This window comes from Heloderma suspectum, chromosome 6, assembly GCF_057233095.1.
Source record: "Heloderma suspectum isolate Gila_16-S chromosome 6, 16-S_ref, whole genome shotgun sequence".
Taxonomy (NCBI): Eukaryota; Metazoa; Chordata; class Lepidosauria; order Squamata; family Helodermatidae; genus Heloderma; species Heloderma suspectum.
This window is the reverse complement of record NC_139463.1, coordinates 105245842-105259094: the sequence shown is the minus strand read 5'-3', so window position 1 is coordinate 105259094 and position 13253 is coordinate 105245842. Positions and strand designations below refer to the sequence as shown.

Below are 13253 nucleotides of genomic sequence, written 5' to 3'. Positions count from 1 at the left end.
GACCAGGCATGTGAATACTCACTTTATTTGTGTGACGCATACAGGTATTTGTGATGCGGCATGTAGCTCTCCTTGGTGAGGAATTTGTTTTGCTTTAAGTTCAGAGTGTACACTGGTTAGTGAAAAAGAATGGAGAGTTCCTTGATACCTTAAATACTAACAAATTATTCTGGCATAAGCTTTGTCAGATGAATCTCTTATTGCTGCAGGTTTGGTAACTTAAATGGTGGCTAATGGGAAAGAAGCCGGATTGGGTTTTGTAGGCAACAGCACCCATGGACATCTCTGGGAACCTCCATACTGGAACAATTTTAGTGGGCCACACAATCAGGGGCCCTTTTGCTTCACAGTGTCTGCTTTGCCTTTACGTTGTAACAAGGCACCCACATATTTTGGCCGCTGAGGGACATAATCCAAGCAGTAGCGACCACCCAAGTAAGGTCCACAGACCAAGTGGTACTGGAAATCCAGGCGCCCGTGGTTTAAGTAACAGACTTGATTGTGTGGCTTGCCAGACTCAAGGGTCTGCTCACAGAATCCCAGACAATCATCATCCCATTTGTTGTCTTCATCCCAGACTTGTACCTGGAGCTTGCTGGTGTCCCCCAAGACCCGAATGTTCCCCAGATCCAAGTGGACGTTCCATACTGGGTTGTTGTTGTTCCACACGGTGGATGTGCGACTTTCCTTCCCTTGGTAGAACACCTTGATGTAGGCATCAGTATGTGTGAAGGAGTCGCCCCACAGATTATGAGCACGTTGGATTGTCACCGTCAGTTTGCCCAGACCTCGTTCTCGTGAGCAACACATGGAGTTGGTGGTGCCATCACTGGGACACACACAGGAACAGGGGTCCCGAGCACTGCGTTGAGTCCCTGGTGGGCAAGGTTGGGTGCAGTTCCTCCACAGAGCTCTTTCTGTCACATACTCACTCACTGCCTGCTGCAAGCCCTGCCTCTTATGGTTGTTGGACACCAAGGTATGAATGGGCTCTAGTGAGTAGGAAAGCAGGCCAGGCATAGATTTGAGGGTTTCCAGCCACTCTTTGAAGGCCTCCGTGTTCTGACCATCAGAAAAGAGCAGGTCTGTGTGACTGGCCCCGCCCACAGTCTCAGTGTGCCGCTCTTTGTACCTCTGGTGGAAACTGCCCTTGAAAGTCCCTTTGCTTCTCAGCTCTTCGCATGTCTTATAGGCTGCATCCATCTTTCCTTTGCCGTCACCAATACTGGCAGCTGCCTCAACACTCAGGCAGTCTTTGACCTCGTCGGCAGTCACCCCATCCAGCACTGACTCGCACTCCCGCACAGCCGTCACGTCCCTCACGCGCCCCCCCAAGTGAAGCCGCCTTATAAAGTGAGTCCCGTAGGTTCCAATAAGCTGGCGGTATTCCATCTGGGAGGCCCGGTGGTAATTTTTGGGGAGACTCCGGACAGCGCGTTTGAAGTGCTGGGTGAGTGGCCAGTCATGGCCAATGCGGAAGCTGCATAAGGAACAGGAGAGCCGTTCAGAGAACAGGCAAGGAAGTAGAGTGCCTGTTACGGGCTTTCCCTCACAAACCTGCTTTGGAGTTATCAAAGCACTATGCTTCTGATAAAGCCGTAAGAACTGCTTGTGGAGTCGGACTACAGTCAAACTATGGACTTCGCTACCACAAAATGTAGTGATGGCCACCAAATTGGATGGCTTTAAAAGGGGGTTGGACAAATTCCTGGAGGAGAAGGCTATCAATGGCTACTAGTTCTGAGGGCTATGTGCTACCTCCAGCATCGGAAGCAGTATGCCTATATACACCAGTTGCTCTGGAACAGAACCAGGAGGATTCTATTGCACTCATGTCCTATTTGTGGGTTTCCTGTGGGCATCCAATTGATCACTGTGGGAACCACAGAATGCTGAACTCGGTAGGATGTTGGTCTGATCCAGCAGGGCTCTTCTTAAGTTCTTAAGGCAGAGGTGGGCAATCTGTGGCCCTCCGGATGTTTTGGCCTATCATCCCTCACCATTGCCTATGCTGGGGTAGGGCAGGTTGGAGTTGTAGGCCAAAACATCTGGCGGGCCACAAGTTGCCCGCCACTGTTTTAAGGGGATAGAAGCTCCTGAACTTTAAAAATAAGTGTTGTTATTCAAATTATACATTGCTCATGCTCACCATTCATAGACACAGTGGAGGCCGGTGGCTCTGATTTCGATGGGGCTGTGAATCCATTCTGGGTTTCATCAGAACCAGCCAGAACTCTAAAGGAGCTTTCCAAGGTGCTGAACTCCACTGCACAGACACTAAAATGGCCCCTGCTCAAGCTGGATTGACCGCTGCTCCTAGAGGGCCATTACAACCAACTGCCCTATGCAAAGAATCCCAGAAGAGAGGGGCAGGCCAGCGAAGATCACCTCAGCCCCCTGCTCCAGCGGGACTTCCCCCACAGGTGTTTTTTTAACCATCAACTGCCCTGTGGGAAGGATCCTTATGAGGTGTGTTGTTTTTAATATTGTTTGATGGTTTTTATTAATATATCATTGTTTTACTTGTAAGCCACCTTGGTAAGATTTTATCCTTTAAGGAGGGATATCAATAACTGCAATATGCTGAACTGCAGACTGGAAGGTCGGCAGGTCAGCAGTTCGAGACCCGAGTGCCGCGTGACGGAGTGAGCTCCCGTCTTCAGTCCCAGCTCCTGCCAACCTAGCAGTTCGAAAGCAAGAAATTGCAAGTAGATAAATAGGTACTGCCTCGGCGGGAAAGGTAACAGCGTTCCGTGCACCTCGGTGTTCAGTCATGCCGGCCACATGACCACGGAAGCGTCTTCGGACAGCGCTGGCTCTTCGGCTTAGAAACGGGGATGAGCACCGCACCTTAGAGTCGGACACGACTGGTTGGGGACACCTTTACCTTTTAGACCCTAGAGGTGTTGGACTGGGGCTGGGGAGACCAGGGTTCAAGTCCCCATTCAGCCATGAAGCTCACTGGGTGACTCTCAGCCTAACCTACCTCACAGGGTTGTTGTGAGAATAAAATGGAGAGAGGGAGGATCCACCTTGGGCTCCTTGGAGGAAAGGCGGGATATAAATGTAACAAATAAATAAAAACAAATTTTAAAAAACTGTTAGTGACAGGGCTCCAGATGTTTCCATTACTTATGAGGAAATCACTTATTTTTCCATTAGTTTCATTCAAAGTTCACTTGGAAATGTGAACCGCCACCACCCCCAGCAAGGAAACCTAGCTATAGCCAAGAATTCCCACCCCCCTCCACACACACACACACCTCTGTTACCCACTTCTCTACTCACTGCCTTCATTACCTGTAGTATGAGCAGGACAGCTCATGTCCAGCAAAACTATACTTGTCCTGTGAGCTCTTGTCCATGCTGAAGTCGGCCATCTTGGAGTGTGATCCCGCCAAAGCCACTTCGACATTAGCCTGGGGCTTCACCTGCACATTCAGCCCAAACTTCCAGTCATTTGTGACATCGGATCCTGCCGCCTGAACCACACCAATGCCACTGCCCTGCAGCGAGGTGTGCACCTTCCTCTGGCATGAGACTTTGGCCTCCCAGTCAGTGGCAGCCACCGGAAGTCTCTGGAGTGGCTTCTCTTGCAGCATCGTATTCCGGCACAAGGTGCAGGTCCCATCCGCTCTCTGCCACTGACTCATATCCAAAACCTTGGCCCCTTTCTTCTTTAGCGTGGTTATGTCAATGCCCTCCCCGGCCAAGCTATGGCCAGGCACAAAGTCCTCATGTGCCTCACATTCGTCAGCTGTGGCTGTCTGGCATTGCGGAGAGACGCTGGGGAAGAGGAGGAGGAGGAAGAGGAGATGCGCAAAAGTGGCAGAGGAAGGGTTCGTGTTGAGCATGGCTGACCCTACTTGAAAAAGAGAAAGGTGAGAGGATGAATGTGCTCTCCTGGGGACGTGTCGCCCATCGAGTCCAGACATGGAACCATGTTAGTCTGTTGAGTGGCGCAACGGCTGAATGGCACCTTCAAGTTCAGAGGCAATTTAGCTCTCTGAATACTTGTTCCTGGGGAGCAGGAGCAAGTCAGGGTTGTTTTCCCTATGTCTTCCTTCCAGGCCTCCCAGAGCTATCTAGCTGGCCACTATTGAACCCAAATGCTGGACCAGAAAGCAATATAGTTCTTAGGAAGTGTCCTGTGGCATCTTAAAGGCAAACACATTTCTTGGAACTCAGACACTTTGCACACTCAGTCTCTAGATGTGCTGGACCAGGACTTCCAGAATCCCCATACCCAGGATGACTGGCTGGGGATGCTAGGAGTTGTAGCCCAATGCATTGGGGCAGGGGGGGGCAGGTTGGGAGAAGGCTGCTCTCACCTCCTTTTGAAACCTTTTGGTTGAAGTTTGGTCACCTTAAATTAGGCTGTGAAATGTCACGGGAAAGCAAAAAGCTCCCCATCTCGTTTCTGAACATTGCCCTTTTTAATGTCTCATTGGTGTTTTGCATCAAAACTGACCTATAAAATAGCAGAAGGGGACTGCTGGCAGCTAAGGGCATGTAGCGTGTTGGCAGATGTGTGGGTAAATAAACTCTTAATAATAATGTTGTAAGATGGGGAGTTTGGTCGGAAGAGGGTTAATGGAGCCAGTGTTGCCAGGCTCATCTGAATCACTTGGTACACCCAGGTGATGTGTCTCCCTGAGGGCTACTCCTTAGGTGATTGCTCTTGATAGCTGGATCTTCCTTAAGTCTTCTGTATGGGTAAGAGGAGGTCTTCCCCACCCCCAGCTAAGGATAATGCAGTCTAGGTATCTGTGAGAAGCAGCAAAGGACAAATTGTGGTTTTCAAGTGGGATGTAGAGGAAGAGACATACAGAGAGGTGAGTATAGGGGTTCTGTAAGCTAACAGAATTTTGGAGTGCTGGTTGCCTGTCTCTGGACGTCTGGTGTGAGGGAGTGGATTTCAATGTGTGTCAGAGTTTTTAAGCCAACCTTTCCCAACCTGGTGTGCTTCAGGTGTTTTGGATTACAACTACCAGCATTCCTGACCAGCTATGCAGGTTGGGACTGTTGGGAGTTGTAGTCCAAACACATCTGGAAGGCGGGGGGTTGGAGAACAGTAGTTTAAGCTGTTTGCCTCCATTTATGCTCAACCGATATATTTGTAAATAAACTCAAATATTACAAAACTGCCATAAACCTCCAGTAACATCATTCCAAAGGAAATGAAACCCGGGTAAGTGCTGTGCCCCTGGAATGTCTCACAACTTGAATAAGGGATGAGGGTGGGGGTGGAGTAACAGTAAAACGGATAGTTACTTGTGTCTGTAGTAGAATTTCCTGAGTAGATATCGGCACAGGGGTGTGTGGTAGGGGTGTGGTGGTCCCTGGGTTTGTATCTCCATTTTTGTTGAGTAAATGTTCCAGGTTGAGGGCTGCCTGTAAACAGAGACAGGCCTACCACGAAGACCTACATTAGGTAATCTTGGTTCTGAGATTTGGGGGGCCCTCAGGCAAGGAATCCTCAGTGAAGCTGTTTAAGGGGAAGAAATGAGGTGTAGAAATTCTCTCACACTGTCTTCCGTGGGTGCTCCTTGTAAATTGAGCATGGCACCACTGTATAGGGTGGTGCACCTTGTGCCCATCATGGGATATTGGCCCAGCCTTACTATCCTTTGATGTTGTCCCTGGCTGGCATTGGAGAAGCATAATTTTTTAAAGACTAGAAGTGAATGCTTAAGGATGCTTTGGAGATGCCTTAAACTGGAACTTAGTTCATAAACAAAGTAGGTGTTTTGTTGTCTTCTCCAGGGCCAGCCCTACCATGAGGCACAGTGAGAGATCGACCTCGGGTGGCAGTTGCTGGGGGTGGCGGTGTGTGGAGGAGTGACGAAGTGTTGGGGAACAGCTCTCTGTGCTATGCAATGTGCCCGCCTATAAACGAGCCTTCTGCCCTCAGTTGCAGTGGAGGCATTGTCAATGCTGAAGTAAGATTCAGTTGTCAGCCTGGTACATGGAATGGAGGGGGTGCCATTTTGACCTGTGCCTCAGGCAGCAAAATGTCTTGGGCTTGCCCTGATATTCTCTACTGGATTTGTACTGTGGTCACTCCCGGGGAACGAGCTTGGCCTTGGCTTGTCCACACACCTGTAGCCAGAAATTTAATGTGAAGGGGCTTAGGGTGGGGTGGGGTGGGGAGAAGGGACAGGGAATAATTGAAAAACAGACTGTTTAATATGTCTGAAGTTGTATTCTTTTTGCGTCACAGTTATATGGAACAGCTCGTGTGGCGCAGAGTGGTAGGCGGCAGTATTGCAACCGAAACTCTCCCCACGACCTGAGTTCGATCTCAGCGGAAGCTGGGCCCCAGCAGGTAGCCAGCTCAGGTCAACTCAGCCTTCCATCCTTCCGAGGTCGGTAAAATGAGTACCCAGCTTGCCGGGGGAAAGGTGGTCACGACTGGGGAAGGCAATGGCAAACCAGCCCGCTACAGTCTGCCATGAAAACGCCAGCGCAAGCAGCATCCCTCTAGGAGTCAGTAATGACTCGGTGCACAGGAGGAACCTTTCCTATGTGGAACAGCACCTGCACACTTTTCCTTTTACCTTCACAAGTAAGAGGCTTTTTTTTTTTAATGAAAGCTGAAAGGTTTCCAGCATTTCATTAAAAAAAGTCTCACAGTACCCCCACCCCAATGTGGCTACAGCCCTGCTTGTCCATCTCTTTCTCCCAAGCCTCTGGACAAGGAATCTCGCTGTCACTAGTTTTACAGCACACACCACAATAAATCTGTTAGCCTTCATAGTTCCACAGGACTCTCCTGACATTGCAGATAGGTTTCTTCTGACTTAAGAAGACAGTTAGCTTCTGGAGAAGAGAAACATACCCAGGGAGTACCTGCCAGGCAAAGCGTTTGAGCACACCTTCATGGTGTGTGTCTGCCACAGATTGACAGATATGTGTCTCCCTTTTAAAGCAATTTTGCAAGCTAGAGACATAGGGTGGCCACTTACAGATCTCTGATAAAGAGGACACATGGCATAAAATTTGCACACATTCATTTATATGTATAGATGCCATTTTAGAAAGAATGGCTATAATTTAAATAGAAATACAATACATTCCACTATAGTGGAGAAGACTGTGACCAGGTGATCTTTGTACCTGCCTGCTTAGGTGCTAACTGCTGATGGGCAACTTCAAGGCCTCTGTTGTTCTCTCTTCTTATGGATCTTGATCTTGAAGCCAAACTTGGACTGGACACCCCTTTAAAGAGAGGATGCCTTTAAATAAAGAACATTTCTCAGACAGCCCTACATATGGAGCACAATCCTCTGTAACTTAAGGCACATGGCCACCCTATGGAAACACCTGCCACATTAAATGGTCCTAAATATGAGATTCCCAGATTTGGAAGTGTGGACTTCCCTGTGGCAGTGTGTGGGGATTGGCAAACTTCTCTACCGCCTCCTCCTTCTCACGGCCTTTACTGCCCAAATGTACTTATTAAGAATACACCATGCACTAGAGATCATACATCATGCTCAGAAGTGACACCCGGCAGAGAATTCTCTACCCTCCAACATTTCACCAAGGAAAATTGGGACATGCCCACAAGGCCCTGGTCCTCATGCTATCGAAGGCTTCTTGCACCGTCTCCTCCCTTGTGACAGTCTTCACCATCCGCTGCCCATCCGTTTTCAGTAGCCCTGTCCTCCACTCATTTAAAAGTCAAGAGGGGGGTGGGGTTGGCTCTTTTGGTTAGAGATATACTTTTTAAAAGTGGGGGGAAAGGCATATTTATTATACAGTAAGTTATCAACAATTCAAAATATTACTTGGCGCTGCAGTGTGTGCAAATGGCAGGCTGTGCCTTTAGTGTTCATGCGCAAGCATTGACCTCGATGTGCATTAGAGAGAAGATGCATCCACCACCACCCTGCTCAAAGATTCAACTTCTAGAGATCCTAGGGAGGGTGCTGAACCCATAAGAATGAGAGCTCTAGCAGGTCACTTTTTAGTAAGGTATTCCCACCACCCATCACTCAAAAACAGGGACAGTGATTTACCAGGCTCAGGGACCAGAAATATAGGCACAGTTGGAGTACATGGAATTCACCATCCCAAGAATCTCAGCTTTCATTTAAAAGTAAAGCAAGGTTCCCTTAAGGTTGTTTGAAAGTGTTGGGAGGATGCCTGCTGAAATCCAAGGAGAGATGGGATTTCCAGATGTGGCAGGATGTGTGTGCGTCAAAATCTTGAATAGCTATTCCCCCCACCCCATTTCCAGATCAAACAAAATGATGTACACCACTGTATCCAGTTTCACTCCCATCTTTCTTCCACCCCGAACTTACAAAGAAATCATACTGGCATCCTTCTAAATCCCTTAACAGCTACATACCTTAGGTTGCAGGAGGAGGGAGGCAAATTGCCAAGCTGCGCATGTGTTCGTCAGATAGGACTGGTGTGTGTGTTTCTCTGTGCACACGCCTGCATTTATCTCCCAGTGACAGGATGTTGCAGTTTAGAAGGTGGAAAGACAAACGAAACTTCAGATGTGACACAGTCATTGTTCAAAGTGAACAGAAGGTGTGATTCTGAGGTTTGCACTCATTGCAAGCACTTCGGAGGGGGTTGGACACTTATTGCTGCAGAAACATGACATGGGCAGAAGAGCCTCAACAATTAACATCTCTGCAAATATTTCATTTGTTGTTGTTTAGTCCTACCCTTCTTTCAAAGACCACAGCATGCATGCCCCCCCCCCCATTTTATATCCCCATTACAACCCTATGAAGTAAGGTAGGCCGAGAGAGGATGCGACTGGCCCAGGGTCGCCCAGTGAGTATCGCAGTTGAGTGGGGATTTGAACTCAGGTCTCTGAAGTCCTGATCTGACATACTCCAGCCTTCCCCAGCCTGGTACCCTTCAGATGTTTTGGATTACAACTCCCCAAATGCTTGACATTGGCCATGCTGGCTGGGGCTGATGGGTGTTGCAGTCCAAAACATCTGGAGGGCACCAAGTTGGGGAAGACTGCTCTAACCACTCCACCACACCTCTCATTGCAGCCGAGGCTTAGCCTGAGTGATGTTCATCAAAACGTGTTTGAGTACCATGATGACAGGAATCATTTGTGGCCCATAAACAGCCCCCAAATACAAACAAACAAAACCTCTTCCAATGTACAAAAACATCTGTGCATGCTCACCTGGGGACAATTTCTACTTAGCATAGATGAATAGGCAAGTAGCTATTTTCAAGCCTGGATTAAGCATTAACAAATGTATTTTCCTCACCACTGGGCAGAGAGCAATTATTCCAAGACAATGATAAATGCAACATAAATTTTCACTTTTGGCTATAGAGAATGTTCTCTCTCATCCCAAGAAGAATCAGGGTCGTACAGTGAATGCAAGCACCTTGCTAGGTGGTTGTTTGGGTCCCATGGATCTTTTACGAACTGAACTCCAGACCCGGCATGATTGCCAGGCCATTCTTGTCTTGGTCTCCCAGTGCTTAAAAACGAGCAGAGAGAGGGGATTAAGCTAACAAGTAGCTTGCCCCTTAGCTCAAAGGGAGGGAGCGCTGTAACACACTTGTGGAGGGATCCTCAAAAAATTGATTGCGGCTGCTTAGTGACAAAGTAAATGCAGTCTGTATTTGCTCAGAGGCATTCTCCACCACCCCCCTCTGCCGCCCCTGCACATTTATATACCACTCCATTTCTAAACAGATTCTGGAGTGGTGAACCATAAAAGATAAAATGATAAAAAACACCATGTTAAAAATATTATTTAAAATAACAGTGCTGATAAAAACCATGGGTGGTCAGTCAAGTAAGGCTTCCTGAAATAAAGCTGTTTGCAGGAGGTGCTGGAGATAACCCATTGTTGGCGCCTGCCTGATCTCCAGAGGGAGGGGGTTCCATAGAAAGGGGGCCACTACACTGAAGGCTCTTCCTGGGGGGGGGTGTCATAGGCCCAATTGGGTCATAGGTCCAGGCAGAACCACCAGCAACATGACCTCAGTGACCAGGCCAATCGGTAAGGGAGAAGACGTTCCCGAAGGGATCCTGATCTCAAGTTGTTTAGGGCTTTGTACACTAGTACCAAAATCTTAAACCTGGCCTGGTAGCAAACAGGCAGCTGGTGCTTCCTGTGTTCCATGCCAGAGACCAGCTATTGAAAATCATTCCTGAGTTTCCAGCTAATTCATAGGAAGCTGCCCTTGTCCGTTCTAACAGAATATTGTCTATTCTGACTGGCAATGCCTTATATCACCTGCTACATGATCCTTTTCCCTGGAGTTGCCAGGGATTAAACTTGAGACCCACACTAGCTGGGGCTGATGGGAGCTGTAGTCTAAAATATCTGGAGGAGACCAGGTTAGGGAAGGCTGGTCTGGAGGGTTAGAATTTGGGGCTGGGCCTTGGAACTCCTGAATCTCATCTAATAGTTACATATTGTGAACTGCTTAGAGATTTTAGGATATTAAGCAGCATAAATAAAAGTTAACAATAAAATATATAACAGTTGCTTTCTACCTTTCTACCAGTCAAAGGCTCTGCACCTTTAATACTATATGCCAAGTAGAAATTCAACAGCTCTTCCTGCCACAGGGAAGCAGAGAAGGCTCAGTTCATACAAAACACATATTTTGTATGCAGAATATTCCAGATTCACTCCCAGGTAAAAAGGATCTTGGGTGATCAAGACAGAGAAGACCTCTCCGTCCGAGACCCTGAAGAGCTGCTGTTGCTGGTCAGAGTTTGACCCAACAGACTGCAGGGCTGTCTTTTATGATTTGTGCATTCTCCAAATCTTTTATGATTTGTGCATTCTCCAAGTGCATTCTCCAAATCTTTTATGATTTGTGCATTCTCCAAATAGTTCTCTGTTGTATATCTTGAAACTCCAACCCCGTTTTATTGTATTTTCCCCTGCTTTTGTATGTGGGTCTATTACTGCTGCTTTGGACATTTTCACTTTTTGTATAATTGCACATTTCTACCGTTAAAACAGTTGGGTGTTGTTAGCATTTATATCATGGTGTTCTGCAACTGTCAACCTCCCTCGTTTTGCTGACTCAGTACATGGCAGCTTTGCCTGCTGAATTTCCACCTGTCATGCTGTTGTTTAGGACAAGGGTGGGCAACTTGTGGCCCACCAAAGGTTTTGGCCTCTGTCTAGGGCTGATGGGAGTTTCAGGCCAAATCATGTGGAGAGCCAGAAGTCGCCCACCCCTGCTCAGGGATAAAAATGCATCCCACCTGCAGTCCAGGTAGCTTTCGGGTCACTCCCTTTGAGTCACAAGGCCGCAAATGACAGCCCCTCGGCTGACAACGTTCCCGGTGGGCGGCTTGTTCTTTTCACACTTCCAGCCACAGGCAGCTTCAGAAACAGGCCATCAATCAATTGTGGCATCCCCTTGCCTCACATCACTGTGTAGACTGATAAGATAGGAGAGGGGGAAGTGAGTGGTGCAAAGCTCAGAGAAACCACTGAGTAAAGAAGACGTAGCTGGGTGACACACTGGCTGAGCAGATGAGAGAGAGATCATGAGGAGATGCATCCAATGCCCAATTAAGGGCAGCATTCCTCTTTGCCATTTAAGGTTGTGTGCCCACAAGGTTTCCTGCCACTTCTGAAGTGGCTACACGCATCTATTTTGCCACAGGTACATGCACTAGACACGCCCTGGGGAGCTGAGGCCAGCTGAGAGTTCCTGCATCTGCAGCCATGATGGTGTCCCCTGGGGCTCCTGGGAAAAGAGAGTGAGAGGCTAGGGCTAAAAGCTTGTAGCCAAAGCATTGACTGGTTCATGCAAAGCAATACAGGATTTCAGCCCTGCACTGACCAGACAAGCCAAAACAGATGGGATTCCCCAGTCCCCGCTGCCTCTGTGGCTCCTATGTTGCCTGCCCACTTCCTTCCTGCCAATACTGCACAGCCCCTCCTATCTCCAGGCTCTAAGTATACTTTTGCTGCAGTCATGCTTTTGAAATCCTTGGCTCCTTCAGCTCCAGCGCACACTGCTTCCTCAGCCGTAGCCTTTTCAGGCCACTGCTTCCTTTTTCTCACTTCCTTTAGCACTCTTCTCTCCTTCCCTGTCACAAGGGCCTTCCCCATCTTAAACACTTGAGGTTTCTTCAGAGCCTTCTCTCCGATTAGCCCCTTCTTGCCTCAGTTCCATCTCTCCCCTGACCCTTCCTCAAGCCTTATTCTCTACCTGCCGTCCTTATGCCTACGCTATACCCTTCCTTCCGCCCCCTTGCCTCTAGGCATCCTGTCCCTTCCCTACCTCCCAGGATTTCTTCCCAGCCACCTGCTGTGTGAGCTTTTAAATCCCAGCTAAAATGACAGTTTTTCCTTCCCTCAGAGAAGCTGGACAGCAAAATGCTGGGCTCCCTGAGCAATAGAACATTCTGAGACATCACAGCAGCCCAGCCAATCAGTGTAAGTGGCTTAATTGTCACAAGTGGATGGGTTACCTACGAGCCAAGAACTGTTGTGCAATCTGGAAGGGTCATGGGGTTTTGAAGCAGCTGAAGTGGAATGGGGGAGGACAGGAAGAAACAGATCTCCTGAACTCTGTCCTCAGCCCAAGAAGAGGAGTTACATAGGAGTAAAAGTCTTTGGGGTTCTATTTCTCACATCCACAACTTGCACATTCCATGAGACCTCAAGTATTTTTCTTTTTCCTTTAAAAACAAACCCAAGACTTTTATTTTCATCTTTTCATACAAACAAGGGCAGCGCGAGACAGATTAATGGAGATAATTGCTCTAGAAGGAGTTGGAGGGGGGATGTTCCTTGTTTCCTCCCCCCCTGCTGCCGCTTTCCCAATTCAACCCTGCTTCCCACCCACAAAACTGCACAGAGTGTAAGATTTTAAACCAACAGATCGCAACAGATGCACGCATGCCAAACCGCAGGATGCATTTTACCCTGCAGGGGGCGGAAGCACACGCACAACCACACAACAGATATAGACCCCCATTACTGTCTGGTTTGGGGTGTCAATGTTCTAACATGATCCCCCCCCCGACATATTTCTTTATTTTTTTGTCTGATGCTGGGGAAAAGGGGGTGGTGGATAGCTTGAGAAACAGGAGCCGTACCCCCTTCTGTAAAGAGGTGGGGCTTATGAACCGCATGTAGCCAGGCCCCCTTTTGCAAGAAGTGCTTGAGGGCATGGGAAAAACCATGCTCCAAATTGGAGGCATTGAAGGAGTGCTGTCCACGCAGCACATTGTACAGAAGAAGGCAAGACTGGGAGTTCATCAAGGCACA

At 48.3% G+C, this 13253-nt stretch overlaps 1 protein-coding gene across 3 annotated transcripts; it reads right to left on the bottom strand.

Annotated features, from left to right (window-relative positions):
• Nucleotides 1-11373, bottom strand: PRF1 (perforin 1). 3 transcript variants are annotated; one of them, XM_084806040.1, is made up of 5 exons: nt 11231-11373; nt 8360-8606; nt 7124-7221; nt 3301-3862; nt 7-1480 (listed from the first exon to the last, which is right to left on the bottom strand). In XM_084806040.1, the coding sequence occupies exons 4-5, from the start codon at nt 3852-3854 to the stop codon at nt 328-330; spliced, it is 1707 nt and encodes a 568-aa protein (XP_084662166.1). In that variant the 5' UTR covers nt 3855-3862; nt 7124-7221; nt 8360-8606; nt 11231-11373; the 3' UTR covers nt 7-327. The 3 variants fall into 3 exon arrangements, with proteins under 3 accessions (XP_084662168.1, XP_084662166.1, XP_084662169.1); XM_084806042.1 differs by lacking the exon at nt 11231-11373 and having other exon boundaries at nt 1-1480; nt 7120-7221; nt 8360-8462; XM_084806043.1 differs by lacking the exon at nt 11231-11373 and having other exon boundaries at nt 3301-3865; nt 7120-7221; nt 8360-8435.
• Between the last annotated feature and the right edge of the window lie 1880 nt (nt 11374-13253).